This window comes from Penicillium oxalicum, chromosome VII (assembly GCF_001723175.1).
Source record: "Penicillium oxalicum strain HP7-1 chromosome VII, whole genome shotgun sequence".
In the NCBI taxonomy this organism is placed as follows: Eukaryota; Fungi; Ascomycota; class Eurotiomycetes; order Eurotiales; family Aspergillaceae; genus Penicillium; species Penicillium oxalicum.
In genome coordinates this window covers 1,133,694-1,151,690 of record NC_064656.1, presented here as the reverse complement: position 1 = coordinate 1,151,690, position 17,997 = coordinate 1,133,694, and the positions used below count along the sequence as shown (strand labels likewise).

General features: G+C 50.6%; 7 protein-coding genes and 2 non-coding genes across 9 annotated transcripts; 5 read left to right on the top strand and 4 right to left on the bottom strand.

Moving 5' to 3' along the window:
* Positions 1 to 169: 169 nt before the first annotated feature.
* Positions 170 to 2,611, top strand: POX_g08943 (Phosphoribomutase; the record flags this gene model as incomplete). The annotated part of the gene is made up of 10 exons (XM_050117710.1): positions 170 to 178; positions 242 to 352; positions 408 to 468; positions 524 to 843; positions 923 to 941; positions 1,019 to 1,028; positions 1,095 to 1,278; positions 1,336 to 1,634; positions 1,696 to 2,372; positions 2,433 to 2,611. The coding sequence occupies 10 exons, from the start codon at positions 170 to 172 to the stop codon at positions 2,609 to 2,611; spliced, it is 1,869 nt and encodes a 622-aa protein (XP_049965854.1).
* Positions 2,612 to 4,205: 1,594 nt separating this feature from the next.
* On the top strand, positions 4,206 to 4,277 carry POX_tR167. The gene has a single exon. It is a non-coding gene; the product is annotated as a tRNA-Glu (tRNA).
* Positions 4,278 to 5,435: 1,158 nt separating this feature from the next.
* On the bottom strand, positions 5,436 to 7,454 carry POX_g08942 (uncharacterized protein; the record flags this gene model as incomplete). The annotated part of the gene is made up of 3 exons (XM_050117709.1): positions 5,436 to 6,040; positions 6,132 to 7,049; positions 7,145 to 7,454. The coding sequence occupies 3 exons, from the start codon at positions 7,452 to 7,454 to the stop codon at positions 5,436 to 5,438; spliced, it is 1,833 nt and encodes a 610-aa protein (XP_049965853.1).
* Positions 7,455 to 8,511: 1,057 nt separating this feature from the next.
* Positions 8,512 to 8,583, top strand: POX_tR168. The gene has a single exon. It is a non-coding gene; the product is annotated as a tRNA-Glu (tRNA).
* Positions 8,584 to 9,139: 556 nt separating this feature from the next.
* POX_g08941 (Dihydrolipoyl dehydrogenase) lies at positions 9,140 to 11,161 on the bottom strand (the record flags this gene model as incomplete). The annotated part of the gene is made up of 4 exons (XM_050117708.1): positions 9,140 to 9,979; positions 10,053 to 10,535; positions 10,801 to 10,880; positions 11,023 to 11,161. The coding sequence occupies 4 exons, from the start codon at positions 11,159 to 11,161 to the stop codon at positions 9,140 to 9,142; spliced, it is 1,542 nt and encodes a 513-aa protein (XP_049965852.1).
* Positions 11,162 to 13,106: 1,945 nt separating this feature from the next.
* Positions 13,107 to 13,943, top strand: POX_g08940 (uncharacterized protein; the record flags this gene model as incomplete). The annotated part of the gene is made up of 4 exons (XM_050117707.1): positions 13,107 to 13,403; positions 13,494 to 13,572; positions 13,642 to 13,677; positions 13,738 to 13,943. The coding sequence occupies 4 exons, from the start codon at positions 13,107 to 13,109 to the stop codon at positions 13,941 to 13,943; spliced, it is 618 nt and encodes a 205-aa protein (XP_049965851.1).
* A 130-nt stretch (positions 13,944 to 14,073) lies between these two features.
* Positions 14,074 to 15,180, bottom strand: POX_g08939 (uncharacterized protein; the record flags this gene model as incomplete). The annotated part of the gene is made up of 1 exon (XM_050117706.1): positions 14,074 to 15,180. One exon carries the CDS (start codon positions 15,178 to 15,180, stop codon positions 14,074 to 14,076), a length of 1,107 nt encoding a protein of 368 aa, XP_049965850.1.
* Positions 15,181 to 15,915: 735 nt separating this feature from the next.
* Positions 15,916 to 16,263, bottom strand: POX_g08938 (uncharacterized protein; the record flags this gene model as incomplete). Its single annotated transcript, XM_050117705.1, has 3 exons — positions 15,916 to 15,999; positions 16,063 to 16,163; positions 16,230 to 16,263. The coding sequence occupies 3 exons, from the start codon at positions 16,261 to 16,263 to the stop codon at positions 15,916 to 15,918; spliced, it is 219 nt and encodes a 72-aa protein (XP_049965849.1).
* A 537-nt stretch (positions 16,264 to 16,800) lies between these two features.
* POX_g08937 (uncharacterized protein) lies at positions 16,801 to 17,400 on the top strand (the record flags this gene model as incomplete). Its single annotated transcript, XM_050117704.1, has 3 exons — positions 16,801 to 16,882; positions 16,913 to 16,992; positions 17,209 to 17,400. The coding sequence occupies 3 exons, from the start codon at positions 16,801 to 16,803 to the stop codon at positions 17,398 to 17,400; spliced, it is 354 nt and encodes a 117-aa protein (XP_049965848.1).
* Between the last annotated feature and the right edge of the window lie 597 nt (positions 17,401 to 17,997).

Here is a 17,997-nt window from a genome sequence, read left to right as displayed (position 1 = left end):
GGAAGTTTAAAGGACAAGTGGGTGGACGGAAAGCAGGGGCAGGTTGGAACGTGCCCGTGGAGTCAAATAAGCGGGGACTGCTCCGCCGGCCTCGTTGCAACGACGGTGTGCCCACAGTGGAAATTGCACACTACAAATCCCAGTCCGTCCAGAACTGAGGTCAAGCAAGATGGCTCAAGTAGGTCCCGCTCTTTTGAACCGGGCCTGAGCTTCATGGTATCGTCATAATAACATAGTCCAGCAGGAACAACTGTCTTCGTTGATCGAGACATGGCTGCAGTGGGATCAGGTACCTCGTCAACCCCTCGAATCCCTCCAGAGATTGGGTGGCGCTCAATTCGTACTTCGTGTGGTATGATGTTCCCAGCTGATTTTGGAGGGGTACGTAGAATCCTGTGACTCGACAGGAGATTGAAAAACTGCGTGATGTGGGCGATACGAAAGAGTTGGAGCTGCGCTTGCGGAATCGTATGTCGATCCCAGAGGCTCTAGGATACATGTCACTTGTCTAATCGCCCTTCAGGCATTGAATTCGGTACTGCGGGCTTGCGAGGTCGCATGGCTGCTGGTTTCTCCTACATGAACTGCCTGACGGTCATTCAGGCCTCGCAAGGACTTGCCAAGCACGTTCAAAGTAAAGGGCGAGAATTCGCTTCCAAGGGGGTCATCATTGGACATGATGCGCGCCATCAGTCCGACCGATTTGCTGAATTAGCTGCCAATGCCTTTGTCGCGCTGCAAATCCCGGTCAAATTTGTGAGGGAGTCGGCACCCACTCCCCTTGTTGCCTTTGGGGTGAAACACTTCGAGGCGGCGGCAGGTGTGGTAGTCACTGCAAGCCACGTAAGAACGATCGGACCAAGACCTCGCTCCATGTGGATTGTGTTTCACTGCTAACTGAGATACTGGAACGTCAAATCAGAACCCGCCTCAGGATAATGGTACGAGGTGCCCCCGGAAGACTCGCCTGAGAGGGCTTTGTTCAAGCAATTGACAGACTGGCTGATCTTGATTACAGGCTACAAAGTGTAGGACTCTGGATTGTGGCGGTACAAAGCAGTTCAGCAAAGACTGACACGTCTGTCTCCCTGCAGTTATTCCAGCAATGGCGCTCAAATTAATCGCCCCGAGGATGCTGAGATTGCGCAATCCATCCTTGAAAACTTGACGCCATGGCCCGAGGCCTGGGAGGAGGGCCGGCACTCGAGCGAGTACTTCACGGAGGAGGCTCTCCACGAGATTCTGGAGCCTTTCCAACGTCGTGTCAAAGAATATGCAGTAAGCGATTGTGATTCAGACAGAAGACATGACTTTGGCATTGATGGCATGATCTAGGTCTCAACCGTGCCTGAAATTTACCCCATTCGGCCATTCGTTTACACTCCCATGCACGGGGTGGGCGCGATCCGAATCGACCCTTTGATGAATTCGATGGGCATGCAATCAGGCCAAGAGTATATGATTGTTCCTCAGCAAGCTCAGCCGGATCCCAATTTCTCCACTGTAAAATTCCCCAACCCAGAGGAAGCAGGAGCGTTGGACCTTGCCATTCAAGTTGCGGACGAACAAAACCAGACATTGATCTTCGCTAACGATCCTGACGCGGATCGCTTTGCCGTGGCTGAAAAAGTCGAGTAAGGAGACACGGTCCTACCCTTGTTGATGGTCAAGTGAAACGGCTGACCTCTCTGGCAGTGGTAAATGGTTTTTGCTCACTGGGAATCACGTCGGTGCTCTTTTCGCCTCGCATCTGTTTGATACCATTGACTCGACCCAAAATGCGTCAAAGATCAGCGTATTGACCACAACGGTATCTAGTGGCATGCTTCAGAAGATGGCTGAATCTAAGGGCATTCATTTCAAAGAGACCCTTACCGGCTTCAAGTGGATGGGCAACGTGGCGCGAGACCTCGAAAAGACGGGCCAGACAGTGTTGTTCGCTTATGAAGAGGCCCTCGGCTACATGTTCCCGGCCGTGAGCTATGACAAGGACGGAGTCACCGCGCTCTCAGTCTTCGCCATGGCGGCCGCCAAATGGAAAGCTCAGGGCTTAACCGTGTTCGGCAAACTGCAACAGCTCTTTGTCGAGTACGGCCACCATGAGACTTTGAACAATTACTTCCGATCCTCCAGCCCTCAGCAGACCATTGAGCTCTTCCGCGGCATCAGGAGTGGCCCCTTCCTGCAGCAGATGCAATTCGGCAACTTCAAGATTCTGCGATGGAGAGATCTGACTGAAGGCTTTGACACTGCGTCGTCCGATCACAAGCCCGATCTACCTGAGGATCCCACCAGCCAAATGATTACACTTTGGTTGGAGGGCGGACTGCGCTTTACGTTGCGAGGGTCGGGGACTGAGCCCAAAGTTAAATGTAAGTCTTGACTTTTGAGAGCATGCGATTCGAATAATTTCGTCGACTGACTATTTCTAGTTTACATCGAATGCTGCAGCGATTCTCGCGAGGATGCTGTCAAATCGGTGTGTGAGGCCTTTTTCACCATCTTGAAAGAGTGGGTCCAGCAATACGCCCCTTCGATGGCATACAGCAATGAGCTTTCCACCTCATCCGGGTCCACTCTGCTCGTGGACAAGCAGTCAATCTCTGTCTGAGATGAATGACGGAGCAGTATCCAGCGAGAAGTGATCCATGCCAATTCCATGTTTGAACCTCGACCTTAGTCATTATGTCATAACCGGATTACAATCCAGTGAATATGAGTCCATGTGACCTATTAAAGTCGACTGGTTAACTTCAGTATTCGAAGCAACACGCAGCCAATGTTTCGAATGCATTGTATTTTGAGTGTAACTTGAAGCTGCAAGCCCCCGTCTGCACAACTTATCTGGTCCAACACACTTGTCAAGTGGCGAAGAGGCCTAGTTATAGAATCAATGCCTGAATTAGGTACCAGCGGTAACTGGAACTTTGCTGCCCGGGCTGGCCTCTACTATATATGACCGGCTTCCTCGTTCTTTCTGCCTTGTGCCTATCACAAGAAAGAGTAGCGAGATTACAGAACAATTTCACCTCCTGCCATCAGCTCGCTTCGCTTTAATTTTTATTTGATTTTTTGGTCTTGCCTTCTACACTTTCGCAATTCAACGGCATCTCCCCCTTCGCATCCCCAAGAACCTCAACCATGCCCTGCCCCAGTCAATGCCCCCTGGCATCTCCAAACGAAAACATCCACCCTTCGATGCAGGTTCCAGCGAAACAGCCAGGGTCGAAAACGAAGATCCATCACTCTTGTACATGCGCTTCCAGCCCATGCAGATCGGCTTACCACAGGCAGTAAGTTTTCTAGTCCAAGGTACCCAATTCCACGCACCATTCAAAAGGCTCATGGACACTACCTCCGGTAGCCTTGTTTGTGAAATTCAGACGGGGCAATTCGAAACAGGCGACTGTGCGGGGCATCAACGGTGTGATGGCGCGCTTGTATACTCGTCAAAGTGGCATCACCATCGGCCATCGAAGAGTCTGCAACAGCGCTCCAAAGCCTGTAGTTCTCACACCTTTTATCAGACCTGTTGTCATTTTGAGCAGAGCTTTGGTCCAATATCATGTCTTCGGCGCCACTGTTCTCCGTCGGTATCGTGCATGGATTGTCAAAAGTCGCGTACTTTACCTGGGTCATCTCCCTTCAGTCATGTACAAGTCTCTTGGGGGAGGGGAACGCATAGCCATCAACATGAAAATTGTCACGGGTGTCGATATGGGAGATGTACTGCTCAGGTGGATATCCACATGCTTTTTGCCTGCGACTGCATCCTACACTCGATTTGAAATCCTTGTTGAGATCTTCCAAGTGACGATTAGTCAGATTGTTCAACGCTCTTCATATACTGGTATTGTGCTATATTTGCTCCTGAAATAACCACATTAAGATCCAAGATCCATCAAAAGAAATCATCAGCAGCCATAATCACCGATTGAACCAACAGCATAGGTGATCTATTGATCGGTATCAAAGGCAGCCGTTGCAGGTTTGCAGTGTTTGTCAATCAACGGCTGCGTGCAGTAGTGAGACCCACTTCTTCTCCTCTCGAGCGACCATCACCCAATCAGCGACATGGCAGAGTCTTTGGAAGTGGCGCCAAAACTCTTCACCGTGGACCCTCAGTTTCCACATGAACATGAATGCAAATATGTGATTAAATTTCATCAAGCAAACAGGTAGTCTAGCAGTACCTGGTTCCACCATCCGAATTGGTGTAGTGGCTAACATCGCCGTCTCTCACACGGCAGCCAGGGGTTCGATTCCCCTATTCGGAGTTCTTCTTTTGCTTTTTGGTGAATATTCTTCTTTTAGACCATCTCGACTTTTGTCTGGAAAGAAATGATTCTGATTGAGTTACCTCTCACCACACCTACTAAGTCAGTCATCGACCATTTACCAGGAAGCACTGGCGCTTCTCGTTCTTTGGACAAATGTAGATGGAGAGTGTTATGACAAGCTCTACTAGATAGAAAAGCTGGAAGCTTGAAAATATACAGTGCCAAGTTGAAATTTTACATAGAGCGTAAAATGTGGCCCAAACGTCATGAACACTAAGGAATCTGGACCCTCGTTGATCGAGTGTGGCTCAGCACGATATACCCGAAACTCGTTGAACACTTCCCCGAAACACCAATTGATGCGCTCACCTCCATCTGCTTGGTCCCTTGCTCAACTCTATGCAGAAGCATCTTTTTAGAGTCTGATTCGGTTCGGTTTACTGGAGCCTGCGCACCTAACATTGGAGCTGGGCTAACCACCCACATCGATGTTTCTTGTATGTCACCTACATGTAGACACCAGCACCACTCAAAGCCCGCTGAGAACCCTTACAAGTGTGAAGTCATCATATGGGTATATTTATACATACCTACCCCAAGCCTTCTGTAGCACCACTCAGAGAGATTCTCAATTTCCGATGTTAAATTAAAGTACTAGGTAGGCCTCCGCCTGGGAGGCCTTAAAGGCGCTTTTTGGGTAATGCTGAAGAACGTATGTCGCACAGGCTGCAACTCATCACTACCCAAAAAATCCGAATCTCACATGACTTGTCTCAGACTATATAGTAAAAGACTAGAGCTGTGGACTCGGTTAATGAATTGCGGCTTGCTTAGTTCAAGCGAGCAAAAATTGCTAGTATTAAGTGTAATTGATGTATTTATTTGGGTAGTGCTTGACAATATTTGGGTAGTGCTCAACAGATCAAGGACAAGCGGACCTGGGCTATACCAGGTCACTTGAAGCTCAACACTACTAGGGATTGACGGGCATACAGTTCAGCACTGCCCAAAAAGCTTTTATTGACCACGCCTTTTTACCCAGTCCTGATTTAATTGTGGACAATAGTGAGCGCGTAGATATTGACTCAAATTACAATGAAGCAATGAATGAAAACGAGGTATAATCCTTTGCGAAAATATGTAAACACAGCTGGACTATACTCTCGTGTGATTATCGCAACGTTCCTCATCTCTCACTGGATCGGCACCATAACGCTGAATCAACTCCTGTTCCGACTCTCGCTCTCTCTTTTCCCGAGTCAGTGGTTTTCTCGCAATGCAATTCCAAAGATACACCCCATCAACCACCTCATGGCCACCCTCCTTGCGAAGCCAGACATTTCCGAGTAAAGTAGTCAATAGGACCGAGAGCCACATTGGAGGCATCATCGAGATGAATGCCCAAACAACCCCCTGCCGGGCGTCGGCTTGATCCAAACCACTCTTATTAGTGAACACCGTCGACATGATTGTGAGCCCGACCAGCCCACCAAAGGGGATAGCAAAGGAGACCAGACACGAGATTTGAGCCGTTAATTGAGGGAAGTACGCTAATCCGTGCAGGGAGGCGGGATTCATGCGCATCCCAACACCGTGGCCCACTAGGGCCATCATCGCGTAGATGGTGTTGGTTTGGGCGGCGTGGATGGCCCACGCAAGCACTGTGATACCTACTGCGGAGGTGATGCTCCCCAGTATCAGCGCGGGGAGGGTCTGGCGTGGCCAGACATTTGACGAGAACATGGCCATGTATGCTCCAGCTGTGAGGGTATCCGTCAGTATGGGGCGACAATAGTATATGGAAAAGAGAAAAAAAAGAGATTGTTGTGGAGAAATAGAAGAGTAACTCACCTGCAAGACCGGGAAGGAAATAGAGTAGAGATACACCGGCACTGCTTGAGCTTCGTTTCTCCACGAGGGCGAAATACAGATTCATGAAATACATGACTGCAAACATAGAAATACCGATCGACACATTCACCAAAAACAACAGACCCATGTCCTTTTGAATGAGCAGATCCCATGGTACCATCGCCCGTTGTCTCGGGAATAAACGAGCTAGCGCAGATCCAGGGACCATCGATCGCTCATAGATGATCCAGGCAGAAGCCAAGGTGGCTCCAATAATCAACGGAGCCAGGACAGCCGGCGAGCCCCAGGCATAATTACCACCGGCCCAAGTCAGGGCAAGGATAAGTAGGCCAAATCCCCAGAGAAAGAGCAACTGACCACCGTAATCAATGGTGCAAAGACGAGTCACGAATCGACGAGGAGCAGTGGACATGTCCCGACCTTCAAGCTCGGGCAGCTTTTGCGGTCCTAAGAGCTCTTTGCGGAGGACAATCACAACCAAGACCATCGCAATGACACCGACAGGCAAATTTATGGCGAAACACCATCGCCATGAGGTAGTCGTCAGGTATCCGCCGATCACTGGACCAACACTATATCCGATGCCGGATATCAGAGCGAACACGGTCCAGTTCACGGCATATTCTGACAGATCGACCCGATCTGCCAAGATCGCCCGGACCGAAATGTTGACTCCGCCAGCTCCGACTCCCTGCAGGGCACGTCCGAGTAGGAGGACGCTGAAGGTTGATGTGGGGGCGCCAGTACAAATGGCAGACCCGATGAGCATGACCGCGATAGCCGCTTGAAGAGTATTGTGCCGGCCAAACAGATCCGTCAGCTGTGCCCAGAAGAACAGAAAGGCCGCCGAGGTAAGGTTGAAGACCGAGATGATCCAATTTAGCTGGCCGACCTGGTCTGTGACCCCGGATGAGTAAATGTGTCAGAATTGAAGTTGCCGTGTGATCGGAATGAGATCACCATATTCTAGCTGCCGGGCCGGGGGGTCTTACCAAAATCTTGAGCGATATAGGGAAGTGCCGATGCGATGATCGTCGTGTCGAGACACTCGAGGCAAAAGGGTGCAAAAAGACCGATTATGATCTTCCATCTGTAAACTCGACGTTGCTTTTTCCGAGTTGCTTCATCCAGTGATGGAGCAGGTCTCTCATGGGACTCCTGGCGCTGGGGAGAAGTGGAAATGCTTGGTGGCGTCGAAGTTTGGGCTGCATCATCATGACCGATCCTGTCTGTGTATTCCTTATCCAGCTTCAGCTTCTTCCTTTGATTGTGCTTTTTGATCTTCTTATAGATGAGAATCATGGTTGAGTGCGTTGAGAGGTACGGACTTGAAAAGTGAGATAAGGAGGTACTATTCTATTAGTTTTTTTTGAGGGGGGAATGCACTCCCTTGTTTATATACATATGCTCTTTCTCCAGTGCTCGCTGCGTGGTTCATAGTAGTAGCGAAGGCAGAAGCCTGGGGCTGTGAGACGAACAGGTTACCGTATTGGGTAAGGTTTGTCTCTCTCTCTCCAGCTGACTGAATGGCCAGTGGGGCTCCCAGCGATCGGGCCAAGATCAAACTTGGTGGGTTTTCTCAAGATCCCAATAGGGCTGGTCCATATCCGAAAAGCACGCAGTGAAATAGGCTTCGTGCGGCTGTAAGACGCTCAATGATGGGAAGCCTCCATGGGTGGCTGGAGGCTAATGTCTGTGTCCATTTCCGATTGGGGGCCTCGGCGAGTCAGCTTACTAGGTAGCGTTGATCCATCATGTCACTAAGCATAACCCGCGCTCGCACTGCTTACCCGAATAGGCTTGGTCACTCTTAACTGTGGCGTAGGGGTTTGAGATAGGGACGGGTCCTCTTCCAATTGTATCAGCCCTGTGAGGTATTGGATATGGATAGGTACTTTAGGGGCCAATTCTATTTCTGCCTAGATAAAAGGTTGTAGGTAGGTGCCCGGGCGGGCGATCGTGGCGGAATCGGTAATTGCTTGAACGTATGCTTCTACTGATCATGGAAGTGGTACCTGAGCATGATATATAGCGTGACGTGCCTGGTCACGGATACTCCCCGTCATACCCAGAAATTCCACTGAACAACTGCAGCTGAAAAGGTGAAACGGCCCAGGATATATCTGAAATTAGCCCCACTAGGACTGGGATTGACCTAGCAGATCGTTGCTTCCAAACAAGTATTGAAATGTATACTACGCAAAGGACACGGGTGACTGCCAATGGCAAGCGTAGTGTTGAGACCAGGAAGATGGCCTGGCCCAGAGAGATTCAGCCCGTGACTACCGCGTCCGTATCTTGAGAGTGGTGAGACAACCAAGAATATAATATTAAAAAAATGCCTCCTTACATCAAGTAATCCGAATTGGTGTAGTGGCTAACATCGCCGTCTCTCACACGGCAGCCAGGGGTTCGATTCCCCTATTCGGAGTTTCTTTTTGGACTTTTTCATTTTTGGGGTTTTCTGCTATTCGCTTCTATCGAGGTCAAGAGGAGCTCCATATTCCCCATGTTCCACACACTCAGAGGCAACTAAGACCTGGCTTGCTATGAGAAGGGCAATACAATGTTGCTCCGACGCCTGACACCCCTCTCTCTCATCTGCACGCCGGCTTGGCGCCATGAAGCTATAACCATTCGTCGGAAAAGACGGCCGGCTCGCATATGTCAAGAAGAGCCGATCGACGGCCATACTGCGACAAAACTCATGACCACAATTCCCGTCCAAACTACATAAACGACATAGTACGGCAAATGACCATCGTCTAAAGATAAGTAGCCAGCGAATGAAAGTCTATCGGTCATTTCATGGTGACAATTTCACAACAGAAGAGAGATGATTACATGAAATGCTACATGTAGTTTGCTAGCAAAGCTAGACTAAGATGGCGAAAGAAAACAAAAAGGGGGAAAAGTTTAATACATGGATGGAGGGGGTTTGAGGGGATATCGAATCGCACAACAACGGCATCACCAGAGACAGAAGTCTAGAAGTGGATGGGCTTGGAGTAGGTGGCCATGGCAGCCTCCTTGAAGGCCTCGGAGAGAGTGGGGTGGGCATGGCATGTACGGGCAACGTCCTCGCTGGAGGCACCGTACTCGACGGCCAGAGTGGCCTCGGCGATCATCTCACCGGCACTGGGGCCGATGATGTGAACACCGAGAATGCGGTCAGTCTCGGCATCGGCAATGAACTTGACCATACCCTCAGTGTCAAGGTTGGTCTTGGCACGGGAGTTGGCGCTGAAGGGGAAAGAGCCGACGTTGTACTTGACACCGGAAGCCTTGACCTCGGCCTCGTTCTGGCCGACCCAGGCGACCTCGGGGTGAGTGTACATGACACTGGGGATGGCGGCGTAGTTCACGTGGCCGTGGCCCTTCTTGATGTACTCGATAACGGCAACAGCCTCCTCCTCGGCCTTGTGAGCCAGCATGGGGCCGAAGGTCACGTCACCAACCACACGGATGTGGGGGACCTTGGTGCGGTACTCCTGGTCAATGACCAGACGGCCGCGCTCATCCTTGTCGATCTCGATGTTCTCCAGGCCCAGACCCTCGGTGTAGGGACGACGACCGATGGCGACGAGGACCACATCAGCCTCCAGAGTCTCCTCCTTGCCACCCTTGGCGGCCTCGACGCTCAGAGACACGAGGGAACCGCTGTCATCACCCTTGGTGACCTTGGTGCCGGTCTTGAACTTGATGCCCTGCTTGGCAAGAATCTTCTGGGCCTGCTTGGCAATCTCAGCATCCATGCCGGGACCACCGATCTGGCCAAGGAACTCCACAACGGTAACCTCAGCACCCAGGCGAGACCAGACGGAGGCCTGTAGAGAAAGAAAGATACATAGTTAGCTCCAGATTACCAACACCAATGTGACAAACGTGGATCGCACATACCATCTCGAGACCGATGATACCGCCACCAATGACAACCATCTTCTTGGGGACTTCCTGGAGAGAAAGGGCACCGGTGCTGGTGATGATGCGCTTCTCATCGATGTTCAGACCGGGGAAAGGAGTGGACTCGGAACCAGTGGCAATCAGAATGTTCTTGCCGCGGACGGTCTGCTCACCACCGTCGTTCAGGTCAATCTTGACAGTGTTGGCATCGACGAAGGAGCCGGCACCCTTGATGTAGTCGACACCGTTCTTCTTCAGCAGGAACTCAACACCCTTGGTCAGACCCTCAATGGACTGATCCTTGGCCTTGAGCATCTGGGCGAGGTTGAGCTTGACATCACCGACCTCGATACCACGCTTCTTGGTGTCGTGGAGAATCTGGTGGTAGAGGTGAGAGTTGTTGAGGAGGGACTTGGAGGGAATGCAGCCGACGTTCAGGCAAGTACCACCGAGGGCACCGCGCTTCTCAATGCAGACGGTCTAGTTGAAGGAAGTCCAATGGTTAGAACTGTATACTCATCTCAGGCTGGAAGAAGAGAAGAGGAGGAGGAGGAGGAGGAGGAGGAGGAGGAGGAGGAGGAGGAGGAGGAGGAGGAGGAGGAGGAGGAGGAGGAGGAGGAGGAGGAGAGGAGGAGGAGGAGGAGGAGGATGAGGAGGGTGGGGATCTTTTCCATTGCGATCATCGGAGACCTCGCAGGATTCCCCTCGCCGTCTCCTCTTTCTCGGATAAATTTTCTCGACATACCTTCAGACCCTCCTGGCCAGCCTTGATAGCAGCAACGTAACCGGCGACACCACCACCGATGATAACCAGATCGTGTTCGGCTGTGACACGTCCCGCGAGAGCGATACAATCAGCATTCGCAAAGTTGAGATGGGAAAATTTGGAGAGAATTGAAAAGCGGAGGTGCGAATAACAGCCGCATTGATCAACACCGCTGCGGTTGTTTCATAGAAGAGAACGTACCGGCTTCGGAGGCGTAGCCACGTCTTGAGCGGCCAATGAAGACCATAGGAGGAGCGACGAAGGTCGAGGGAATGGCCTTGGGGCCGGCAGCGCGGAGCGCAGCCCGCGGCGTGGCCCGGGGAAGGACGTTGCGGAACATGACGATGTATAGAGCGAGACCGAAATAAATATGTCGCGAGAACCAGTGACTCCTCCTTAATCGACGGCCGAGAGGAAGGGGAGCGGGAGGGGAGCAATGGGAGAGAGGAGCGAAGATATCAGGTTTCGAGATACGGGAAAGGTGTGAGGATTGAGCTTTGCGGTATTTTGAGATTCGCCGCCTGCCGGCCAGGTTGCGGTTATGTAAGCCGCACTCGGGTCGAGTCGGTACCTGCGGTGTACTTCAGCCAGTGGCTGGGCGACTTGGGTTGTGGACGGGTAAGTCAGCCTGAGGCCGGAATCTGGAGTTGAACTGGGCAATTGTTGGGATTGTTGTTCAGGAAGACAGTATACCGTGACAATTAGAGATGATCAAATTATGTGTTCCCCCCCCCCTCTCAAAAAAGAATGCCACGGTGCCAACTTGATTATCGAATCTATCGCAATACAGAATGAAAATAACAACGTCACCCTCAAAATAGGTTGAAGACAGTGGTCGCCGGGGAATCTCGACATCGAGAGAAAGTTTCCCGCTCTCAAGCAAGCCCGTGCCATCCAAATTCCGGGGGGAAAGAGTACTCCAATCATGTTCACTTTGGGCGCTACTCAGGTTACTGTCATGTCTCTCAGTGAGAGGCTCTCACTGAGTATCCGTCACAGCTGCCCCGGATTGACGTGATCCACGCCCCCCTACCCGCGGGCTTTCAATCAACTCGATTGGGGTTTGCCGTCTCCGGCAACCGCCCCGACGGCTACACTCGGCAGTCCCCCCTTGAGAGTCGGAGCTGGAATTACTGCTCGCAGTCGTTCGCCTGGAAAGCCAACAATGTTTCACACGTCGAATGTACTAGGATCGTCTTTCATGCTTGGCCATATATGTGCCTACTCGCCAAGGGACTCGGTGTAACAACACCATTCAGAGATTATGATCTATGACTTCCTTTCCACGGCGCCCACGGGAAACAGTTGTAGGGACTTGTTTCGGGACGCGCGACTCGCATCCGGAAGTCTGCAGTGTTAGTCGTCAAGTACGTACGGGAGATGAATATGCGCAAAGCAGATACGCCTGTCAGGGACTGCCATAGGAGAGCCCGGCACTAGTTGAATCGATAGAAAAGTGAGGTTGGAGGTGTTAACGGCGACCATTTGAAGGACATACATCCAGTCTTTACGGATTTAAGGTTGGTGCGCACTAAAGCATCGGGCAGAGGTATGCCCTCTGTTGCAGTACAGGAGTTTGGCAAAGTAACCGATATAGCTTTCGAGGATCGCTATCTGCACATTTCTCCTGTCCAATTTCATGCGATCCATATTCCTCGCTATTTCTGATCGGCCTTTTAAAAGATTCAGGCTCTAGTGAGCGGATAGGTAGAGTCTGGCATCAATACTGCTCATGCCCGCCGAGGAGATCATTTGCCCATCTACGTATTGCAGCGTCAAGTGCACCGTTGACCGAACTCGACGGATCCGTATTTTGATTGATCCACGAAATCTACCCAAGTAGATGTCGTGATGCTTAGAATACCGAGTCGGCTCTTTGACGTCCGTTGACCGACATGAAATGTAAATCCTGCAAGGCACGTCGCTTATCAATCGTGGCCCTCTCAAAATTGCCTGGTCAGCATGATCTCTGCCAGCGTGGGTCATAACATGACAATATTGACTTTAGGCGTTGAGGCTCGTCAGCGCTAGCTTGCTAGGTCTCGCTGGACCAATCGCAATGGCAGAGTGAGATCGGCGCCCGGCGTGGCCTAGCTCCGTGTTGCCGATCAAAGTATCGACCACCGGAGGTCTTGAAGACTATAAAGATAAACAACAATTTCTACCGAAGCATAGCAAATCATTTCTATAGCCAAGCAAGTATCTGTTGATTCTGAACACAGTCTGCGCCAATCTCTTCTTCATTGATAGCAGCTCAAATTGAAAGCAACCGGAATTAATCCAACATGTCGAAGATCGCACCATCCATTATCGAGGGAATGCAGAACCGGCGATCCATCTATAGCCTCACCAATGTGTCGCCAATTCCAGACGATCGGATTGAACAATTGATCTCCGAGACCGTTATGCATACACCAAGCCCCTTCAACAGTCAAACTGCCCGCTTGGTCGTCCTTCTGAAGGAACAGCATGAACGGCTGTGGGATATCGCTCTCGAGGCGGCAACGGCTTCAGTCCCACCAGAGCAACTGGAGAACTTATACAAGCCGAGAATTGCAGGATTCCGGGCAGGTTATGGGACTGTGAGTCTTTGCGAAATTGAGACTTCCATCAACTTGGAGTTGTGATTCTCTGAAATATCCAAACTAATAGACAAATTTTTATGTGACCAGGTGTTGTTTTACGAGGATCCTGCCCCGTTGAAACCATTGGAAGAAAAGTGGCCCATGCTGGTCGACAAGTTCCCTGAGTGTATGTGCTGATGCTGATTTAAGTCCTGGTGATTTTGGAAGATTTGTTGACCGGGCTTTTTCTTCGTAGGGGTAAATCATTCCAGCGGAATGCATCAATTTGCTTGTAAGTTGACCCGGTCTGCCACCCGTGAAAGAATGACTGACACAGTCGCCTCTAAAATAGTATGGACTCTGCTGGAGGCCGAAGGACTTGGTTGCAATTTGCAACACTATAGCCCTCTGATTGATGCACGAGTGTCACAAGAATGGAGCATCCCAATCGATTGGAGCCTCAAGGCGCAGCTGGTTTTTGGTCAGCCAACTGGACCTGGACCTCGGGAGAAAGCCTTCGAGCCTTTGGACAAGCGAGTCCTTGTGTACGGGCGATGAGCAAAGCAGTGCCTGTTTAGCGCCGACGAATTTTTGTACATATCCAGAGAATGACCTAAGCATCATCTTGATTCGAGAATTTGCGTTATTTCTCGCTTTCACGCAGGCTAAGAATGTTTTGCCCCTATTCTCAATCCTGGCGCGCGCTGTGTTGCCGCAAGAAATTCCCCGCAGCCTCAGCGCACTCGCGTGCTTCTTTCTTGAAGCCCATAATCCATCCAATCATAAACAGATCGTGAGGAACAGGTTCAGAACAATGGAAACCCACCAGGGCATCATTTTCACCGAAAGACTTGTAAATTTGGGCGAACTCGCGGTGTTCCTCACAGAGCACTTCTTTCCCTCCCGTCACCACCAGTACAGGCGAGGGCAAATAGAATGGATGTTTGATTGGGGCAACATGTTCTTCCACTGACTGGGTGATTTCAAGCTCACGCAAGAACAAGGTGGCTCCCCAAGCCGGGAAAGATGCGGGGACGTACTCGGTCTTGTAACGTGGACTACGATTCCAAGCCTCCGAATTCATGGCTTCAGGAATATTCGTCCATGGAGACAGTAGCCACACGCATTTTGGCGCAGGCAGCAGAGCTTTATCATGAAAAGTAGTCATATATCGTAAAAGACCAAGGGCAAGATTGGCGCCAGCACTGTCACCGCACAGAATGATCTGAGAAGCTGGAATGTGAAGGGAGTCGAGCAAGTAGAAATAGGCGGAAATGGCATCTTGCAGTTGCGCTGGAAATCGTCCATTTGGTGGACCGGCAAGTCGATACTGGAGGCTCAGCACATACCGACTGGGGGTGTGAGCGAGGAGATTCTCGGCAATGAAATGGCACGAGCCCATTCGACCATCGCCCGAGATATACGAGCCCCCATGCATGTGGAGTACGATGTGTTGGCCCTGTAGAATGACAAGACCTGATGGAGGATGCTCAGGGTACCATGTGGCCCCGATGGTCTCCGGGCTGACCATCGGGCTGGAAGCAACTCCCGTGAAGAGGGCAGGTTTTGCGGGCTCGATGAGAATAAATCGATTTCTTTCAAACCCTGGCTTGAGGGAGAGCCGTGATGGTTCCCTGTGCAACGAGATATACTTGTGCAAGCACACCTTCAAAATCGTATTCATCAGTGCCTGGCGGTACGTCCATGTCGGCTCCTGGCGATTCTTCGGTTGCAGATAAACGATGACCGCCCAAGGGAGGATCTTGAACGAAGTGTCTGCCGGCGAAGAAGGCATTGTGGTACTAGGGAGCATGAAAAATATGAAGAAAGTGACGAGGACGAAAATGTTGGTAGAAGTGAGAGTTGGAACGCGAGTCACCTTCGAATCGACAGCAGGCAAGGCGGTTCCCGTCCGGATCTGCCATGTGAAATTCTAGGCAACACCAATAAATACGCCAAATTCGTACTTTCCACGAGTATATCCAGCCCATGGAAAGCATTCGTTTGGAAAGATCTTGGTCAAACAGAAAAAATTATTTAATCGAAGCATGGTTGATGTAATGATTGCACTTTGAAGAGTGGAGATTCCGATAGAAGAAATACATGGATCACATCCACTAGAACGGTTTGCACAACCCCTGCGTGTAGACATGTGACATTGGATGCCGGAGCTTCAAACCACGTGATCCGTCCTATGCATCGAGCGCAACTGATACCTAGTAGTTTTCTACTTAGCAGAAACATATCATATCAAGTTTTGCCGTTCGCAAGGCAGCTTCAGTGCTTATTTTTGGAGTGTTTTTCCTCTCGAGGAGGATCTTGAGAAGTCATGGTCTCTGGGCTACAAGTTGATCAATCATGATTCACCTTAGTCGCGCGACACGAGGTCCACGAATGTACGGACAGCAGATTGATCTCGATTACATGAATTAACGGCGAAGCACTCACGGGCCAGAATGTTGCAGCATACGAGAAATATTCCACTAGGTGCCATATACTTGAATTGTGGGGACGCTGTGTTCAATACCCACTATCCCGGTCTGAGCGTTATCCCCGGTGGAGTGTTAAGCATAGAGTGCTTTTGCATGATCCCTCGTAAAATGAACCTACTACACTAATACGTAATTAGATATAGTGCAAATATGGTGCGAGTAGGTTAATCGGACCCGTTGCCTACTAGAGACTGCCGTCTTTCTCGGCGTATTCCCAGCGCAAGTGTAAACCGCCAGCTGACTGGTGTGGGCATGATCCGCACGCCGAGGTTTCGCACGGTGGCACCTTTTCCTTTGGTCAGCAATTCTTGATCATTCAATAAATTCTGAGATCATGGCGAAGAGGAACAACAGGCTGCATGGAAGAGTTTGCCGACCATGTCCATCGGTTGAGGTAGGGTGTCTTGCAGTTTTCAGACTTCCAAGGGGCCTGGCCTATCCATAATCACAGACAGTGCCAATGATAGGTGGTCTGAAGATAATTAGACTTTCAATTTCTAGGCAAAGCTCGTCCTTCCTTTCCTATCTTTCTTGATATTAAGGTCGCACTTGGTCGCTACAGTTTTGTTTCTGCAAGCAGCCCCGTCGTGTTGTCAGTTAGTACTTCACGTGAGCTGCAGGTACAAAGGATGAGCCCATGCGATATAGAACTCAGCGAGACTTCAATCTAGCCAGAGCCGAGGACGCGCCGAGCCATAAAACAGTCTACTCGCATTCTTAATCGTCTAATAGACATATTTTGGTTCCAATATGCGTAGTTGGAAGTTGTAATCGTGCATCAGGCTCATGGACCACAAAAGGGATATCCGTACTACGTGGGCTACGCAACCACGAGCCCCCCACTACGGTCGGGTAAAATAGGCTAAATTGAAATTTCCCGAACCATCACCACGAACGCGGCATCTGAAATGGGGCAGACCGACATGACGATTTGGAGTCCAGACGACTCCAAGTCACTTGAGCTACGACCATACAAGGTCACTGATCTACAAAGACCTACTTCTAGTATTTAACCTTACATGTTCATTGCATTAGTGCTACAAGAAAGAACCGGACAGTCTTCGAAAGAGACGCAATACGCCCATGATATACATGATTCAGTGATTGAAGGCTCGGTGAGTAAAATTGACTCGGCTCAGTCTACATTGCTATCCTGTCGGAGGGGCTCCTCACAGCCATGGCACGATGGCGGCGCGCTCCACACGCCACACATCTTCGCAAGGCTTTCTCTTAGTGTGTTTCCTGTGAAGCTGCTTCGGCTGTTCGCGTGACAGCAACTTCTCAATATTGGAATGAGAAACTTGAGTCTACGCTGCTGTCCAATCGTTCAGGAAAATATAACCCGCAAGGCCGGTCCGACAGATTTTTCCCCACTGGAAGACGAACGAAACCCAGATTTTCATGTTTGCTCAACTCTGCGATGCCCCCACGTCTGGTGCAACGACCATCTCGATCCGGCTAGCCATTCGAGAGCCACTGACGGCATTTTGATCCCCGCGGCTACGCAACCTGTCGTGCCCTGATGAATCCCACGATGCTCCTGCTGGTGCGACCATAACGGTGCACCCTGTCCGCATGAGGCTTGATGTAAATCTCTATGACTTTTTCCACAACCAGACAAAAGCAAAATGAAAATATGATTCCATCTGGATGCTAAAAGCGAGAGGCTTTATCAGGCTTCCTGCGAACACTCTCTCGAGTCAAATAAAGTCAACCAGCCTGATGAGCAAGCCCTGAGAAGGAGAAGGAGAGGAAGCAACAGTCTCATTGATCTTCCGATCGGGCAGTATCGGCTAAAAGGCTTCAAAGATTGAATTCGGAAGATAGTCAGCCGAACTGACACCGAGATGGCTCCAGGGTCCTGCCGAGCGCTACGAGAACATACGAGTGGAGTGGGGAACCGGAGGACGGCCAGTCTAGACTGGCCAGCCGCATCGGGATAGGATGACTTTGCTCATCTCATTAGCAATCGTGAAAAGGCGTGAGCCATATGACTTGGGGCCCAACGTCGGCTTAGTTGCGGGTATTCCATGGGGGTGGCCTCTGCCGATCATCGTGGGGAATTTCCTGGCTGGGAAGGCGAGATGCTCGGAGACACGCCGTGAGTGAGGGGGAACTTG